This window comes from Arctopsyche grandis, chromosome 4 (genome assembly GCF_051622035.1).
Source record: "Arctopsyche grandis isolate Sample6627 chromosome 4, ASM5162203v2, whole genome shotgun sequence".
NCBI lineage: Eukaryota > Metazoa > Arthropoda > Insecta > Trichoptera > Hydropsychidae > Arctopsyche > Arctopsyche grandis.
Window position 1 is genome coordinate 12,972,275 of NC_135358.1, and position 19,874 is coordinate 12,992,148.

General features: G+C 29.5%; 1 protein-coding gene across 1 annotated transcript in view; it reads right to left on the reverse strand.

Moving 5' to 3' along the window:
• Positions 1–6,400: 6,400 nt before the first annotated feature.
• Positions 6,401–19,874, reverse strand: part of CASK (peripheral plasma membrane protein CASK) — a 408,349-nt gene continuing 394,875 nt past the window's right edge. The window contains exons 17-26 of the mRNA XM_077429351.1: positions 15,812–15,976; positions 15,655–15,723; positions 14,291–14,389; positions 13,939–14,091; positions 12,370–12,418; positions 10,019–10,138; positions 8,367–8,477; positions 8,159–8,284; positions 6,800–6,975; positions 6,401–6,715 (exon numbers count right to left, since the gene is read on the reverse strand). Of these exons, the coding sequence (XP_077285477.1) occupies positions 6,536–6,715; positions 6,800–6,975; positions 8,159–8,284; positions 8,367–8,477; positions 10,019–10,138; positions 12,370–12,418; positions 13,939–14,091; positions 14,291–14,389; positions 15,655–15,723; positions 15,812–15,976 (1,248 nt within the window). The 3' untranslated portion in view covers positions 6,401–6,535. The remainder of the gene's footprint in view (positions 6,716–6,799; positions 6,976–8,158; positions 8,285–8,366; positions 8,478–10,018; positions 10,139–12,369; positions 12,419–13,938; positions 14,092–14,290; positions 14,390–15,654; positions 15,724–15,811; positions 15,977–19,874) is intronic.

Sequence of the window (19,874 nt, forward strand, 5' to 3'; positions counted from 1 at the left end):
TGGGCAGTGAGTTAAATGAAGGATAATGTTCTTGTTTAAATTGAATCTTAAAGCCTTTCTCAGAGACGGTTGGTGGTCTCCGTTCCACTAATGAAATCTTCAGTTTTACTCTACTGCTAATGCCACCATGCTGGCTAATTTACCCAATGTTCGAATATTCAGTTACTTCAACCAATGGAGGAGCTTCAAATTCTGCGAAAAATATCAGGGCTCACCCTATCCTTATATAGTATATATTTTTTATTGATATTTTTATTTTAAATACATAATTAAAAAGAAAAGTGAAATAACTATCACTCTACGAAGAAATATGTATAGTACATTATTGTACAGTCGTGAAAAAATGTATTATATTATATTAGCCTACCTAATAAGAATTGATATTTCCGAAAATACTATGGCTTTTGAAATAGTCATCACTTTTATTATATCTTAAGAGGGCTGGACACAAGCCCCTTGTCCATACAAACGTATTAGACTTCTCCCTTCCTCAATTATGGCACTAGAGAAATTATTTTTTAATATGCTATGGATATCCACCATTGGCATGGATCTGTGCTTTTGTTTTTTTTTGATTAGTTATTATTTATTGGAGCTAGGAGCCGCCAAACATCAATAAAATCACCTCTTTTTTACACCCACGAAAAGAGTCCAGCGTGCTTATTTAACGGTCGATTTAAAAAAAAAATACGCGCATAGTTGCAAAGAAAATATCTTTCTCATACCGATGATGAAACTTTTTTAAAAATTGGACCAGTTTCAGAGGAGAAAATAGGCGAATACGTAACCTCGATTTCGTCAATTTAAAATACGTTTTATCTGGTCGAAGCGCAACTGTCGCATTTACTCAATATATATATTGATATATATTGTCGCATTCACTCAATATATATATCGAAGAAAGGAACGGCAACAAAATTAAGGTTTCGGGTGTACAGCCCTCTTAATTGAAATTCTTCCACTATCCAGTCATACTTTCTCCATGAATTTATTATTCTTTTTAAAAATGTAAAATTTCCCCTTATTAAGTAATTAATGATTTGAAAGATGTTCATTTTTATTTAAAAATGGGCCTTTTTTGATTCTCTTGAGCCCTGGGACCCCCTGTGCTGCAGGCTTTTGTGCCACCTACATATGTAGTTCCGCTACTGAATTCGACTTAAGTGCACGTCAACTACTATATAATATCCAAGACATGCCAGAGAACCATCACAGCCCACTACGGCCTCATCCAGAACATATCCTACATTTGACCAACAATCAGCTATTGTAAGTTTAACACTATATGTATAGACAAAATAAGTCTTTATTAAATGGATATTTATACGAAATATTAATGTTTATATTTCATTTGCATTCTTTCTTTTATAATATCCTTTAAAAAAATTGACAAATTATAAAAACTTATTCTATATAATACACATGTACGTACATACGAACAATTACTCGTATTTCTTTGATTGAAATAGTTTCAATTTTCACTAATAGTGTTGGAAGATGTCAATGTTGTAATTTTCAGCCAAGTATAATGAAATATAGTTGGGTCATCTATGTTCTGGTAATGATTTACTTTTATTAATATTTGTTTCTGACTTATTTCTGTTTTTTTTATTTACAGCACAATGGTTTCCACTCAAAGCAGTCGATTAATCTTATTCACTCTGTGCATTGGAATTTTAGTCATCATGGAAGTACAACAGACTGTAGATGCCAGCCCTGCTATTAGTATGTTTTTTTTTTATAAAATAATTTACATATTGTTTCCCTTAAAAGTCTTAAATATTGTATATATAAAATTAATTTTTGCAAATACAATGTACGTAGCATTCTGTAAATATTATGTACGTTGGCCAAAGTTTAAAAAGCTTTGAATGCATTTGAAAACTTTTAGAGAAAATGAACATTTGCAAATATAAATGTAGTAAACATTTAAAGAAAGGTTTGTTTTTGTTGTTGATTATATGTAAGTGATATATGAAATTAACTAATATTTTAAACTAATAATTTATTACAAAGATTAAATTAGGTCAATAAATGGTTATTTTGAACTAATCTTATGAAATGTTTTTTGTTTTACAGTGAGAAGTGATTTATACGCTATATGTCTAAGTAATTGCGTCCAGTGCAAGAAAACGTATGGACAGTGGTTTCAAGCTCAAAAATGTGCAGATCTATGCAAAGAAACAAATGGCAAAATGATTCCTGACTGCGAAAATTATGATTCCATATCCTTCTTCCTTAACAAAAATAATGAAATGAATTAAATAAAATGAGATCGACAGTGGCAATTATCAAACAAAATCAATGCTTTGTCAAATGTATGCATTTATCAATGATTTTTTATTATGTTTGCTATATATGTGATGTTTAAAATGTATAATTTAGTGTGATGTGTACTTAAATTTATTTTTAGCAATAAAAATTGAGAGCACAAATCCCGTCTTTGCATAACATACCCAACAAATTTTGATCACCGTAATGCCATACTTTCATATTTACAAAATTACACAATTTAAATGTGCTAATTAAATCATAATCAAGACAGCAGGAAAGCGTTCCTTGTTAGTTGAAATTTTATTCCTATTGCTGCTCCACGTAGAGAAGTGGTGTTTTAAAGAATTATTAACTCACTATGGGCCGTAAACACATATGCTGTGATTTTAATAAAATTTCATTCAAAGGCCTACTTATTAAAGTAGCATACTGCTTAAATTGAATCTTTCATTCAAATTAATAACACAATGATCTATAAAATATATATATATATATATATATATATATATATATATATATATATATATATATATATATATATATATATATATATATATATATATATATATATATATATATATATATATATATATATATATATATATATATATATATATATATATATATATATATTGATTATTAGGTGAAAATATATTGAAATGTATATATACATATATATATATATATATATATATATATATATATATATATATATATATATATATATATACATATATATATATATATATATATATATATATATATATATATATATATATATATACATATTATACAAAATTGAATACAGAAATCACCACAGCTTGAGAAACGCTGATCCGATCATTTACTATATGGTCGACGACAACTGTAAAGAAGCTGTATTCCAATTTTCAGTCTAATTGATAAAATGGTTTAAGAGCTATGTTTAATTTACGAAATCTATTATTTTTATGTTTTCGGAAAATTCGGGCGGTCCATATGAAGTTAAGACATGTTTCATAATTTGGCTGATACTATTATATTTACAAAGAAGGTGAAGAAGTTGATATAGATTTTTTGAGCAGTGTCATCAGTAATTATTTGACAAATTTAGCACAACGTTTTAATTACCCAGTAAATGAAAAACATATGAGCAGATGTCCATTTTTAAAAGCTTTTATTTGTGTATCGACTGCCTCGCCTTCTAAGTAAATATAACAGATTTGTCTACTTTTGCAAAACGAGATATGTTATATTATAAGTAAATCTATGACGAAGAGATTGTAGATTCTGTAAAAGTGGGGGCTTTTTGTATTTTTAAATTTGGATATCGCCCTGGATGGGACATCCTCTATTTATTACAATGAAATTGGGTGGATACAAAATTACTACATACATAATATAAGATGTGAAGATGACATGAGGAAATGAAAGTTTTTGGATAATATTATATATTTGGTGTGGGTGAGGTAATGAAATATACAAGTATTTAAATCCTGAGCAATTTATTCAATTTAATAATATTTCCATTTGTTTACATTGTGAACACTTATCAGTTGAATTAGTTTAATTTAACATTTTAATGACTCAATATTAAATTGTTCCTACCTATATACCCTATTCCTTTATGATGCTGGTGAGCTAATGGGCGCTCCGAGGATGTAATGGAATTAAGTAACAAATAATAATTGTATTTATGAATAAAAAAACAAAGAACAAGAAAAGTCAATATTCTTTCTCTTGTAAAAAGTAAAAAAATATTTATAACAAATATACATAAAATAATGCATACACGAGTTTTGTGTAAATATAATTTGGGTGGAATGTAGTAATTAAATAATGTATATAAAATTTCTTTAGGATTATATATAAAAACAGATCACAAAGGTCAAAGAAGAATACAGATGTTATAAATATTCTTTTTGGAAATACACTTTATAATTTGTATTAACCTCCAATACATTATTTTGATACATTATTCAAAAATGAATTTTATACTATTATTCTACGTTAATCTAAAACCTTTTTACCCACGTTTCAATAAGTTGTGAATTTCCTATTACTCCAATTGAAGGATATATATATATATATATATATATATATATATATATATATATATATATATATATATATATATATATATATATATATATATAATTTATAATATATATATATATATATATATATATATATATATATATATATATATATATTATTTTTATAATATATGTATATGTATTATATGTATGTATAATTCTTATTATAGCTAATGTATAGATAGTTCAATATGGTATATTTTTTAATAATATTTATCACTTAATTTTGTTTATATTGTTAAATATTTAAAATTCACTTTAAGTTTTTACAGCCTTTCGTGTATCGCGCGCTAGGTTTACTTCGACGAGTCAATATTGCGACCTCACATTCAAGTTAAAGATTTATTAACATTAAATAGTTGTGCATTCATTGAATAATTTAATAAATAAATAATTACTAAATGCATTCGAATATGTATTTATTGAGTATTTAAGGTTAAATAAGATTTGAAATGTGAAGATTACCGAAATTTTGTTTAATTTTAATTTCCAAATACATATGTACGTATATATATATATTTGATGAGAGTTTCCATTACATTAATTCGTTTATATTTAAAAAAAATAGTATAATGTTAAAGTAAAATTTTTAATGTTATCACTTTTAATACAATATAATGAAGAAGTAAAATTGTCTTCACTACACTATTTTTCTATAATAATACATATATTTATAGTAGAGAAAAATAGTAGACAAGTTTTTTTTATTTTTGGAAGATTTTCTTAATTGAAACCCTTTAAGTTAATTAAGACTGATTTAATTATATATGATAATTTTAGATCACTTTTTTAATAAAATACTGAACAGTTAAATTTATAGCATATGTAATATTAAAAAAGTATTGTTATTACAATTTATTGCTTATATCTGAATTAATGCTTAGGAGTTGTATTTTTTAATCAAACAAAGTAAACCATAATACAATATATGTAAGTTTAAAATTAAAATGGAAAACCAGTAAATAGATATTTATAAAGACATCGAATAAATTTGCTCTAGTTCCTATGTCAATAATAATTTTTATATTTTTACTAATAAACAATATGATAAACAACATTAAAATTTAGAAGTACATACATATCAACAGTGCTAATAAAATTGAATATAATATATAAGTAAGCAGATTAAAGTAATATTTGTCATTGTATTAATATATAATAAAATTTAGAATTGTAACAATTTGTTAATATTATTTTTTTGGCTAAAAATGAATGTTTTATGAATAAAACTGAAATAATTGATTAACAACAATCTATCAAAACTTCTGTTATTTTAGTTGGAATTTTTAAATAATAACAAAAATTAAAAAAAATCAATAAATGAAAATAATTTATAAAATAAAACATTTAATTAAAATCATCAGTAATTTAAATACAACAATGGAATGAATGTAGACTGAAAAAAAAGATAACAGAAGGATCTAAAAAAAAAAAAGCATCAAAATCAGTTCTTTTAAATTTAAATAAGAATACACACTACACGAGTATAGTGAAAATAACTACATATTGTATTACGCATATGTATGTATATACATTTTTATATAAACACATACATATAATGTTTGTTTGTATCGTTGATTTTACATTACAATAAAATGAAAGGCAGTATTGGAATGACTGATAAAAGAATTGCACAAATAAAAATATAGATATAATAATATACAAGGTATGCGTGTGTTAAAGGAATGTGTTTGCATATACAATATTTATTTATAATATAATAATCAATGTACCTTGCGATATTAAAGTTACACAATGTATTCGACTGCTATAAATTTGTGCTAGTATTATATAAATGAAAATATTCCAGTTTGGAAACACTCACAGTGTGATGTTCATGCGTGTAATGATTGTGATGGCTAATATATATATATATATATATATATATATATATATATATATATATATATATATATATATATATATATTTATATAATATAATATCGATGAAATAATAGCATAACGATGGATACACCGTCGAATAGATAATGTATACAATATACACCTGGAAAGTGTAGATATTTGTTGAAATCAGAGACAGATGTGCCAAATGGTAGTTGCTTTCTTCCGCTCGATACGATATTCGGAATGTTAAGAGACAAAATGAGCGACATAGACGTAGTCAACGTTTAGAGGTAGTGGAAGTCACCCACGAGCAGCGCGTTGGAAGCGCTGTCGCACGGGGGTCAGTAGACCCAGCTGACTGGTATCCATTGTGGTGTGGTGTGTACACGCTCGATGGCCGCTTCCAGGGTTGCTATTGTCTCTTCAATGTCGTTGTTGACAATAGTCAGGTCGAAGTAGTGGCCGTACATCTGCCGCAGCTGTTCCGACTCTTTTGCCAGCCGCTCGAGGCTTCCATCATACTGAAACATTTGGCAATACGCACATGTTTATACCTAGCTAATAATATTATAAATATTGAGATAAAAAATAATAATAAGTATTACATCGTTCATGTTTTGTAAGGCGGGCGCTGCTATGAATACAACATAGGGGGCGAATTCAGCGGTGCGGAGGATTTTTAGGGCTTGAGGCTCCACGTCCAAGATGGCCATTCGTCGTTCGGCGTGAATACGACGAATGGTTTCTAGTTTTGTGCCATACATAGCATCCTCATGAGTCCCTGAAAATTAAATTAAAGATATTTCAATAGGTCATCACGTGTAGCTTTCACTAAACAATAAATTGATATATGTATGTACAAGAAAATGATTTTGAGTTTGATTATTATATTCTTCGTTGAGTCTATTGTATATATGTATATATGTTACAGTGAATCTGTATTCCCCAGTGATATTATACATACTTTCACTAGTTCAGTCGGTGAAAGCATATAACACAAACCAGAACATTGAAAACATGCTTTCAACTTGTTAATAGCACCAATAACACTGAGCTACAAAAAAGCACTTTTTTTTTTCTTAGCGGAGCGGAGACTAATCAATTTTTACTAAGTTTTGACCCACTAAATTCGGATACGACAATGATATTTGTTGGCTTCTTCTTGTTTATGAAATATAAGCGTTTAAAAAAGTGCATTTTTTTTTACAGATTTTTGGGTTTTGTAGTCTTTAACTCAAAATCTAGTATTGCTGTGCCAAAAGTGAGTATTGAAATCAATAGTCAGATGTTTTTGCTATTGATTGTGATATTTTATTGCTTTAAAATACGTATAAATAATTATCAAGCGAGTTTCACATTACATTTATAGTAAATTTGTATGAATTTCATACACAAACAAATCAATTTCATAAAAAAAAGAATGAGAGTAAAAATTAGAATAAAAAAAATGTATGACAATTGGTTTTGGGCACAACACATCAAAATACGAGCAATTCAACGGTTTTTTTTATTATGTAATTTAAATTCATGATTTTTATAAATAAATGATTAAATTTCAATTTATTAGTGGATTTTTTCAATAAAATTGGAGACTAGTTGAAACATACCGTAATACTATTAATTAAAGAAAATAATAAAAGGAGTCGGTTGATTTTTTAAGACTCTGATTCCGCTTGAAATGCTCCGACTCCTCAGCCCTGATTTATACACAAGAAGACATCGAAAAAATTTTGTTGGAGGTGACCTCCAGAAGAAGAAACACTTCGTGCTGCTCGGTACTCACGTATTTGGATTTGCGTCGTCACAATCGCAAGGAAACTACTCTCATCTGCTAGTATGACATCCCTGAACAATATACATATCCATACCAACGTATATCCATTTAAGCATATGAAAATATTTATTTGATTTGATAGTTTTCAATCTAATAATATATCGCTACACTGAAAATTAAATTTAGATACAACAGATTGGCCTATAAACGACGAAGAAAACGGCCGTAATTATTATTTTGTATCTCACCTCATCGTGAGATACAAAATAATAATTACGGCCGTTTTCTTCGTCGTTTCTAGGCAATCTTGTTGTATCTAAAATTTAATTTTCGTGTGCGTATTATTAGATGAAAATATAAATCAAATAAATATCTTTCAATGCTTCAAATGGACTTACGTGGTATGGGATAAGCATATTGGTCGGGATGTTTAGCGATGAGAGTGTTTTTGATGTGACGACGACCAACACCGTGAGCACCGAGCAGCACGAGAGTTTTTCTTTGGAAGGCTGGATCCGACACTGAAATTTTAAATCAATATAGAAAATTATCATTTATAATTCTTTAATAGAATAAAATTAAAATATTAAACAATTTAAATTTTTCATATAACAATCAAGGCATTGAATATTTTTGTTGAAATAGAAAAAAGAAAATAATTATCTAGTATTTTAATGCAATATACATATGTGGTTTTAAATTGAAATACATACATACATACATAAATGAACCGACATCATTACTGATGCACTGCGATAAAGCGCAAAGGTAAAATTCTGTTTTACACCTACGATTTTAAAGCGAAGTTATATACGAGACGTTCAAGTGAACTCTGTGGGTTACACATAAAATTCATAGCTCAAAATATATTCCTGTTGAGATGAGAGAAAACAAAAGCTACACAAAAGTGGAGCGAAGAGCGGCACCGGATAACGATATTAAGGCTGTGACTCAAAGAAAGTGTGCAGTGGTAAAACCGCAAGTTTAGAACTCGCGATATAAAGTTTGAAGAAATTTGGCAACGGAAAATGGCACATATAAAATATAAGTGTACTTCAGTTATATCTGCTCACGTTATACCCACATATATGTATATGTATGTATGTACAAGTCTATTTGGGTAGATTGTAGTCAACCTGATCTAAAGCCTAATCTAATGAAAAATGATTCTGATATAAAGGTAAAGGCCTTAAAAACACACATAAAATGTTGTCACATCCAATATACAGAGTAGAGAAAAAAAATTGTTTTTTCCAACAAAGAGAGACCCACTTTATTGAATTATGTATGTACATAATCCAACAGTCTTCAGCATACATTACATTATTACATATGGTAATATTATCATGTAATAGTAGAAATATTATATTAAGATGACTCATAGTTTTCCATAGAAAATCTGCTTCTATATAAAAAAATCTGACTGATATGTGCAATCTAAAGTGACATACCCAAGCGTATACATCTGTGTATGTTGAAAGTTCAAGCTAATAAAATTTTCGCGACAAAAGATGGAAATAATTTACGACATCGCACAAACGACCCTTTCGTAATCTTTCGGAAGGAAAACGCTTTAATGGAAGTTGGAAAACTTTTCGTAGACTTAAAAAAAATACTGTATAAAAAAATCTAGTTTTATAGCCGCAGTCGAAACAAACTCAGTTGCGGAAACCATTTGCAATAATTTTCGTTTCAGTACATACACACTGCATAAGTCTGCAAGCGCTGTATCATTTTTATTGCACCTTTCTTCACAGATGAGCCATTTTGATGATAAAACGAGACATGTAAAACTAGAAGCAGAAGAGTCCGAGTATAACTCTTGGAAACTGGTATGCAGAACTAGATCCAAACTTTTGATGTGTAAATAAGTAATGGTAATCGTAAAACTGGCTATTTTATTATAGAATATGTAGGCACCCTTGCCAAAGGAAGAACGAAATTTAATTGTGAAAATATTCGATAGAATTTGGGATAATTTGCACTTTTTCGAATTTAACATTTCTTAAAAATAAAAAGTGAGAATTAATAGTAATTAATAGATACTGACGTGGTAATTTGACAACTTCTTCGTAAGTGACGAGATCCAATTGATCAAAAACTGCATTGTGTTTTGCCAAATATTTGTCCTTGTACTGCTTCTTCTTGCGTGTAAAGATGGAACAGTTAACTGAAAAAGTAATCGTAAAATATTAATATTAAGCAAAAAATTATACCTATGATTAATTAATAAATTATGATTAATGTAAATATTCCTTTATAACTCATTTTAAATTTAATTACGTATGTACAGTATTCAATTTTCTTTTTTGGTATTTGGAAAACGATATTCAATAATTATAATAGAAACACTTCATTGTGTAATATATACTTTTTTGACTCGTTTGAATTAAAATATTTATTCAATTTTATCAACCAATGACACAGAAAGTGTATGGCAGTTAAATGATTTGAAATATTCATAATCTTAAATTTGTTAATTGTATTTTTCACACACATTGAAGTGATTCAAGTATTAAAATTAATATTATGAAACTATCGATATTAATAAAAAATACGTAATAAATATAATAGTAATAAAACGTATGCACATGCGTTGAAATCGCGTCAATTAATACGACACGACTGTGGCTGTTGCATTTAAAAAAGTGTTTCGAATACGAATATTTATTTCGTACACATATGTACATACATAGATAGAGCAGTGAAATAAAATAGTTGATAATGATTCTAATTTAGAAAGGTCTTAAGTGTCTAGGATGGCGTTGGGGAATTACCAGAGGGAAAAGAGAGTGCGCTTTCGTGGATTATCCATTTATATTGTGGCATTACGCGAAAATCTCGACTCGTATGAAAGTTTTCCCGGGAAAAACCAAGCTGGCGCACAGGGCCGGCTCTTGGGGAAAACTTTACGTATTAAGTGTGCAAAATTGACGTTCAGCCGTCTCTGCCCAGAGTAATGTCTGGGGGGAAAGAAAAACTGTAATAATTCGGAGGCTCTGATGCTCCCAACATGCCTCCTCTTCACTCCCTCTTTAGCTCAACCCTCCGTTGGAAAGTTTCGCATTTTTGCATGATGAGGGCTCAGCTGGTCATGTACAATTTAAAATTATGCCCGATGAAATTAGCTTTCGCCGGGTCCTTTTCCATCTCCTTCTCTCATACCAATAAAGGACTGTTTTCTTATTATACGCTTTTTTTTTTCGGACTAAAAGGACGAATTTTTGTCGTTTAAAAAATATAAATCTATCAGATGAACAAAATGAAAAGTTTTTAATATGAATCATTTTATATTACTTTCAATATTAATAACTTTTTTCACTATGTACACAAGTTGGTAATTAAACTAAGTTTATTTAAATATAAACGATAAATAAAATTTGAATAAAAGTGAAAGTGATATTTTTTATGAATTTTCTACAAATAATAATAGCGTAAAACAGCTTTTCATCAGTAAAAAAATACACACTAATTCGAGCAAAAAGCTTTATCATTTAAATTTCATGCAAGTTAAAAGTTTATCTTTATAAGTATGTATATTTATTTAAAAATATAAAATTTGGTTATATTTTATTTATTAATTTTTGTATATGTATATTATAAACCTTACCGCATGCAAAAGTGTAATTTAAATTATAATATTATACAAAAAGTCTAATAACTATAAAACAGCTAATGCATTTAAAGTATGCAGCTAGAGAACAATACCATTTGTTTTTTTTGTGATGTACAAATATGAGTGCTGTGTTTTCAAAACTTTTTGAATATCTTGAATGTTTGAATGAATCGGATGGAATGTGATTAAATAGAATTAGAATTGATTTCCTACTATTGGTTAAAAATTAAAAGTGTGCTGTAGAGAAAGAGAACAGTGTAGTTTTTAGAAAAGACAAGATTGAGAAGAAAATAGTAATTCATACATAGACTTAAAATTGTGATTGAAACAAATTGATTTCTTTTTTGTAGCTTATTTTTCATTTAATTGAGGGGAACTATTTGGTGGTGTGTTTTAATATTAGGTAGTGATTGAAAATATTTTAATAAAATTAAAGGCAAGGACTCTGAACTGTATCACAACTTAAAAATACACGATGCATACTAATTGCCGTACGCTGGTCGTGAATTGTTTAAATTTTCAGCGGCGAGTCCTTGCCTGACACACGAGACAACATACAGAAAAGAAGCATGCAGGACACAATGCGTCTTCGTCGGCCTCATTGTTCCGCTCGATGTCGGCCCATATGGCGGGATGGATGATGAAAACGTGCATAGAGGATTCGGATTCACTCAAATAGGGGCAAACGGGGAAGGGTAGGTGGGTACACAACGGGTGCAATGAGACATGGAGAGCATGACGATAAGACAGCGAGTGCAAGTTAGAGAGTGTGGGGCGGCTAGTACCTGTAGTGGTGTCGCATCCGTCAGTGTGCGAGGAGCAGCCCGGGTCCATCTCTAACGGCAGCCGCCAACAAAACAAACGTTCAACAAACGGCCATCTTGATACCATCGACAAGATGGCGGCGCGCCATTTTGACGCAGCGCCGCCATCTCGGCACCGCAGAAAAGATGGTAACGCAAGGTCGTGTCGCCATATTAGTGTCGTCAACAAGATACATACAAGTCATCTTTCAACATATTTTATAATAAAGCTGTACTTGATTCTGGACCAAAAAATATATCATGTTTAAAATGACACGATTCGTCAACACAATAGACGTATACTTTGAAAGTTACTTGTTTTATGTAGAACTACTTCTAATTATATACAGTATGGCAGCACTAGTATGAGATCGGGCAAGTGTATAAATACTTTTATTTAACAATACATTTGAAGAATCATGGCGCTAAAAATATTACTGTATGTTGTGCGCATACTTTATATAATGTAATCATAATGATGACTCTTGTTTAGTGACATCGCCATCTTGGTGAAGCAACAAATATGGCGACGTGTCGTCCCCTAGTTGGCAACGCCAAAAAATTCATAGTTTCGTTTGAGAATTGACAAAATAATGGTGCGAGATTTTGATGTATAGTTACGTAGCATTAGTAGGAGCGTTTAAATTATTCAATTTTAATTCGCTCCGTAAATTCAGAATTTATTTAAAACTTACCAAATCGAGTTGTTTACATCTGAGCGGGAATAGTGATGTTTATTTATAAATGAATGAATGGATCGTGGCGAAAAAGATCACATCGTGTCGAAATTAACATACACACACATATATATAAATATATAAACAATTTGCGCAAATATGTACATAAATATTTATACACGTATAAATATTATATGTATGTATATACACGCATTTATGCCCCAAGGAACAGCGACAAGGCAAAAATGTCAATATTCCATGAGAAGCATGCTAACACTTAATGGGGGGGCTGAAAGGGTGGGGGTGGGGGGGGTGAGAGACTAATAGTATATAGATACATAGAGAATACAGAGATTCACACACCAAAAAACAAAAACAAACCGAATGCAAAATAATATATAAACATTGACATCGTGTTGTAACAGTATTGAATGAGTATGGAAAAAATATAGTTTTATATATATATATATACATATATATATATATATATATATATATATATATATATATATATATATATATATATATATATATATATATATTAAAGAAATAAAATAAAAAATGAAAACGAAAGTAGAGATAGAGAATAAGACATAAAAAGAGAAAATATGTTGTATAAGAGTATTAATAATTTTTCTTATATAAATAAGACGCGGTTGATGCATCCATCCATCATTTGTCGAGCAAAGTTTGATAAATATGTACATATGTATGTATATATAATATATACATAAATGATTGTTTCAAATTCAAAATTACGCTAAAATGATGTATGGGCTCGACGTATATTGGGCCGCAGTTCATAAATTTCAATAAGGATATTTTAATTAAAATTCTTTTTATTGAATTTGGAGTTTTGGTGGTTGGTGAATACAATTTCAGACATACCTTGTTCTTGCTTGCCTTTTTCGAGGGCAGAGCAAGCGACCCGCCATTCCTGTAGTTCAGGTGAGGGTATTAGTCCTGCTGATCCTGCCGCATTGTCCTTTCTTGCTTGCCACCAGTGATGGTCGTCTTTGCTAATTATCTACGTAAATGAAAACGACAAATGTTAAGTAGGATAAAATGCTCAAAAAATCTACAACGTGATGGATATTATTCAAAATATAGTGAAACATTGCTGTCACCAGTCTCAGCCCTGGGAAAAACGGGATAAAAATACGAATAGTACACGACTAAATATTGTAATAGAGAGGAAAGTAAAGGTTTCAAATATTGAATCAAACCTGTAATATATCTCCTGTTTTGAAAGCAATACCAGCTTGGGCGCACGGGATCAGTTCGTCTTCGAGAGGATCGTAATCGAATTGTGCTCTCACGAAGATCTAAAAAAAATTGCGGAATTCAAAAATAAGTCAAATAAAATCCGAAATTTTGAGATGAAAATATATTGTGGAAAGGTAAATAAATTGATTGCACATAAAAACTGTTTAAATTTCATGCCATTATATAAACATGCTTTCAATTCCACTAATTGTAATATTAAAGAGGCAAAATAATAATACAAAAGAAAATAAAATAAAATAATTTTAAATACAATAATTTTATTGCTTCGTTGGAATTCATAAAGGTGATATATGTTATTGATTTATTTTTTGAAAAATTGGGAAGAGTCTGGATTGGAAATTTTGAGTTAATAATTATTGTAGCAATATGTAGGTAAATAGGTATTATGAAGATATGTTTGTAAATAAAGCGACATTTTATGGTAAAAATATTATACAGCCAATATATGTATGTATGAGTATTCGAATGATTTATGAACTTTTGAAGGCAAGCTGTATGAAATTTGTTAAATTTTAAAAATTAAAATAAATTGGAAAAAAAAACATAAAATAATAAACATGAAAATGAAAACACATATGTATGAAAAAATAAAATGAAATATTAGTGATCATGCAACCCAAAAGTTTTTATTGCCAATATTTTGATGCATCGGTGATATATGTTATTATATGTAATAATTGGTTATATGTAAATGAGAAAATGACATGCAAATTTGATAAATAATGAAAAACAAATGAATTTTCATTGATTCTATGGTAATGGTAGTTTCTGAAGTATGAAAGTGAAACAAGCAAGTGATAGATAATACTATTTTGTCATGTATGGGCTTTTTTAGGTTTTTAGATTTTTCCTTTCACAAATTTTACTTACTAGTACGGGAGAAGGCCTAATCCGGAATAGCTAATCACAAAAACAGAACATTTCACATCAGAAAAGCGAAATGAAAAATCGGTATACCCGAAGCATTTCGTAATACATAATTACTTATAAATACAACCACAAAACAAAAACAAAAATATTACGTTTAATTTCAGTATCGTAATTTAAAAATAATATATACATATATACATACAAATTACGAAAATCAGCAACGAAACGATAATACAAACGATACCACATCGTAACGCATGTAAATTTACAGATTATACTTTCATTATTTACACGCAAAAATATAATCTAAAAATATATTTTCTATGTCTAAGAAAATATCAAACAATGCAAAAATATAATGATCGTGTATTTCGAAAAACATGAGAAATATATATGTATATTATACAATATTCAATCTATATAGAGTACTCACTTCGCAAGGCGGTGGAGCTGATCTATAAGATGGCACTATTTTGAAGGTTACAGATCCTCTTGCTTCTCTCTAAAAGTATTAAAAAGGGTTATATCGTTAAGTATGTTACACTTTTTATGGAATAAAATGTACATATACATATGTGTCTAAGAATTACCAGTATTTTCTGAAGTTGATTGACGGAGTGGTTGGCAACAGGTGTTCCATTGATTTCACGAATTTCGTCACCAACGTGAAGGGTGGCTTGACGATGGATCATACCACCGTGCATTATACGTGCCACTACACACTTTCCATCTTCATTCATCTTCAGGGTAATACCCTGAAACAAGCAAACGCAGATTGTAATAAATATAATATTGGTTCAGTGGGAGACTATTCGCACTGTACATATATGTGAGTAAACATTGTCGGAAAACAATAATGCCTGTAAAATGAGACGACGTAACGAACGAGATCAAGGAGGTTTCGATAGTAAATTTATTGAAAGATACAAGCTGACAGCTAATTAAAAATGAAAATTTTCAAATTCGATCAAAAGCGTTCCGTGTCGAAAAGTTGAAGATAGATAGATGCGCGATCGACTGGGGTGCTGTCGAAATTTAATTAAAATTTATAACTCTTTTACCCTGAGCATATATGTATGTATTATATTTTAATAAATATCGAATCGCTCAAAAGAAAAGTTATGCGAAGACGTAGTGGTGTTATTTGGAGTTTGAATATTATGATTTTTTTTGAGGTCACGAAGTCGACCCCAAAACTTTTAAATGATCTAGTTTAAAAGTGGTCGTCTCTTAAAAAGCCCCATAAATATTTTAAAAGCACGAAACGATTAAACGGTTACGCTTCCGCAACGCTTCGAAAGTTCGATATTATCTTCGGAAAATTGGCGACTCGTATAAGATTCAAATTCGGAAACTCAAAGTTGAGCATATGTAACGGAGGAATTTGTTTCCTCTACGTATAAGTTAAAAAAAGTAAATAGTTAAATTAAAAAGCGTAAGAATTCAAAAATTTTGTTGTAAAGTTTATAATAAAAAAACTAGATATGAAATTTCAATTCCATTGCGCAGAAAGGTTTCCGAGAAAAACATAAAAAACCTCGATCTTCTAGAGTAAAAGTACTGCTTCCGGTTGAGGTAAAAATATTAAGGGATAAAATTTATAATTTCATGTAAAAAATTTTTCATTGCATCAATAGGAATTTCCGTTACCGATACTAACTTTTAGTTCGATAGAACTAACGGTGTTCAAAAAATCCCCAAAAAAGACAAACACACTTTATTTAGATCATGAAAACGTGACCAGTGATCGATTCGAGTTCGTATCAGTCAAAATCTAGTTAGAATTTTCGCATGATCACAAAACTTCATCTATTGTTACTATGTACATGCATAGATAAAGTAAAAAGAATTTAAATTATTTTTACTAAGAAATCCTTTCCGATATTTGAGGTCATTTGTAAAGACCAGGCGAACGTGACGTACAAGCCCAGGACGAATATGGAATTTCAAACGGGTGTTTTCTTTGAAAATTCCGTATCGTGTACATCATGTTTGTATGTATAGTCTGGATAGGATGTTAGGTTATAATTCTATGTAGTACTTACTCGGTAATATATAATATAGTAAACACAATACATATTGTAGATTCGATTAGGTTTCAAATTTTATGACGGCTGTTCTATGTACTTAGCTTTATAAAAATGTATGCATAGTAATAAGGCAGAAGATATCGAGCGTTCAAGTCGAAGCACATACGCTTTGGAAAGTTTCAGTCGACAGCTTGGAACGCTTTCCTGAAAATTGTTTTCAGAAACCATTTACGTAGCGAATACGTCCAACACGCATCCAATCATTTTTCATCCAATCTCCGCGCAAACTTCAACCTCTTTCGCCCAATGTCGACCCGCATTGCTCGACTCGTATCGAGGGGTTAAGTTTAAGGATCGATTTGGAAAGTGGCTCACAGTGAGTCGGATCGAAAGCCCAAATTTAACCGGTTCCGCAGATAAGAGGTTAGCGGCAAGAAGACGACTTGTTTGCATACCGGTTTCGGCGAAATTAACGCTTCGTCTGGGGTTTAGAGCACCCTGGAGAATCCTCAATTTCAACCAATTAATGTGAAAATTGTATAAACATATAATAAATATACATAAATTTGGGAATGGGCGGGGATCATATTTTATTACACGCTCTATAAGGCTATGCGATGATCAAACCGAGTTTCCAATTTCCACCTCTATGATATATAGATATTTTTGTTGGAGCGAGTTTCGAAAACTTGGGATCGTGGGTCATTTGTTAACAATATCTCTACTGCGAGCAATTTAAAAGCAATAAAAACGACCATTGTAAAATGAATACATTGAAAATATACGAGGAATACTAGAAAAATGTATTTTATAGACTATAGACACAAATAAAAAATGTCAAACTTCCGTTTGTTGAAAGCGGCTTTACGAGCTATTTTTTAAGTAAATCGTAAAGTCAATACAAATATGACATAAGTCATAATAAAAGTTATAACACGAAATTTGAAAACTGTTTATACAAGCTTTTCATTTGTGAAGTATCTATATGATACAACTGTGTTTTTGTATTTTTTTTCTTTTTAATAAGCCAAATAATATAATTAAGAGAGAACGTATTTACACACGGAATTTAATTACGTAGAAAATACAAAATTATGATTTTTTATTCTAGATCTAATTAATAATTCTACAAAAATATATTATTTCGAGCATTGGCTTACATTTAAGCGTTCCTCCGAAACATTATTCGATAATTTGATTCAATAGACCCTTTCCCGAAATAGCCGCAAGATTGTGTTCGTCCAAATATGTAAACGAGACCGTGTAAGTGATAAAACTGAACCAAATCTACTTTAATTAATTAAGTTAGATATTTCAAAATAAATTCAATTATAAAATGAAATTGTCGCATATAAAACAGACGCATTCACGTCTCAGTATTAACTTCATATCTAAAATAATATATTGTAGCTATATATGTATGTATATGCTTATAATAAAAATTGCCGCATCTTTACAATTTCGCATACAGTATAAAATATAATATTATACGTATGTATATGTAAAATGTGAAACGAAAAGCCAACGCTTCCGCAAAATAAATATCATCCGAGAGCTTCGAATTAAACGATAGGTCATTATTTTTACTCGAAAACGTTTTGAGTGACAAACGAATATTCGGGGGCAATTAATCTGGACCGATGCGGATAAAACGGATAAAAGATTCAATGCGGGGAAAAAAACAAAAAATAAAACGAGAATAAAAACACAGAACGGGACGTTTTGACGCAGTGTTGTATTTGTCATTTCGACGTACGAAACGTTCTTTTATATACATATGTACGTGTACATATCTATATAAATACATATATGTATTTATAATTTTTTTTGTCTTTGACAAATTATTTTGGGTTTATCGAAAGCGTGCATTCTAAAAGGACAACACACAAAAAATTCCGACAGTATTAAAAAATAAACGCTCACATCGAAATATGTAATATGATAAATTCAATAGATTAATAGTATCGTTATAAATTGATACAGCATATGGCGTTTTTAACGATTTAAGCGAATATATATATATATATATATATATATATATATATTTATATATATATATATATATATATATATATATATATATATATATATATATATATATATACATATGTATATATTTAAATTTATATACATATTTATTTATTTTATTGTCACAAATCAATACACACTCGCCATTACAGATTTGCTCCAATGCGACGGGTGTACGTTAATGAAATACATAAACAATCAGAAATCAGAAATACAGTAATACATACATATACAATCAGAATATATAGAATATAACAATTAATCAGAAATAATAATCATAGTGACATCTATGGATTATTTTTAGATTTTTTTTTTGTATACAATTTTTATACATACAATAAATACGAAATTATAGAGATGTCGATAGAGATATCTATAGATTTCAGATTACTGTGTATAATTATTACAAATTATACACAGGCAGATTTTTGTGACAACAGGATTAGATTTAATACCAATTTTCAGGAACCGTTTCAGCAATGATCAGATAAAATTGGCAAACTCTGATAGAGAAACGATCGATTTGGAGTCACAAAACCCCCAAATCTAACCAGCAGTGGCGAGGACTCGAACCTTTGACCTCAGTGATGCTAAA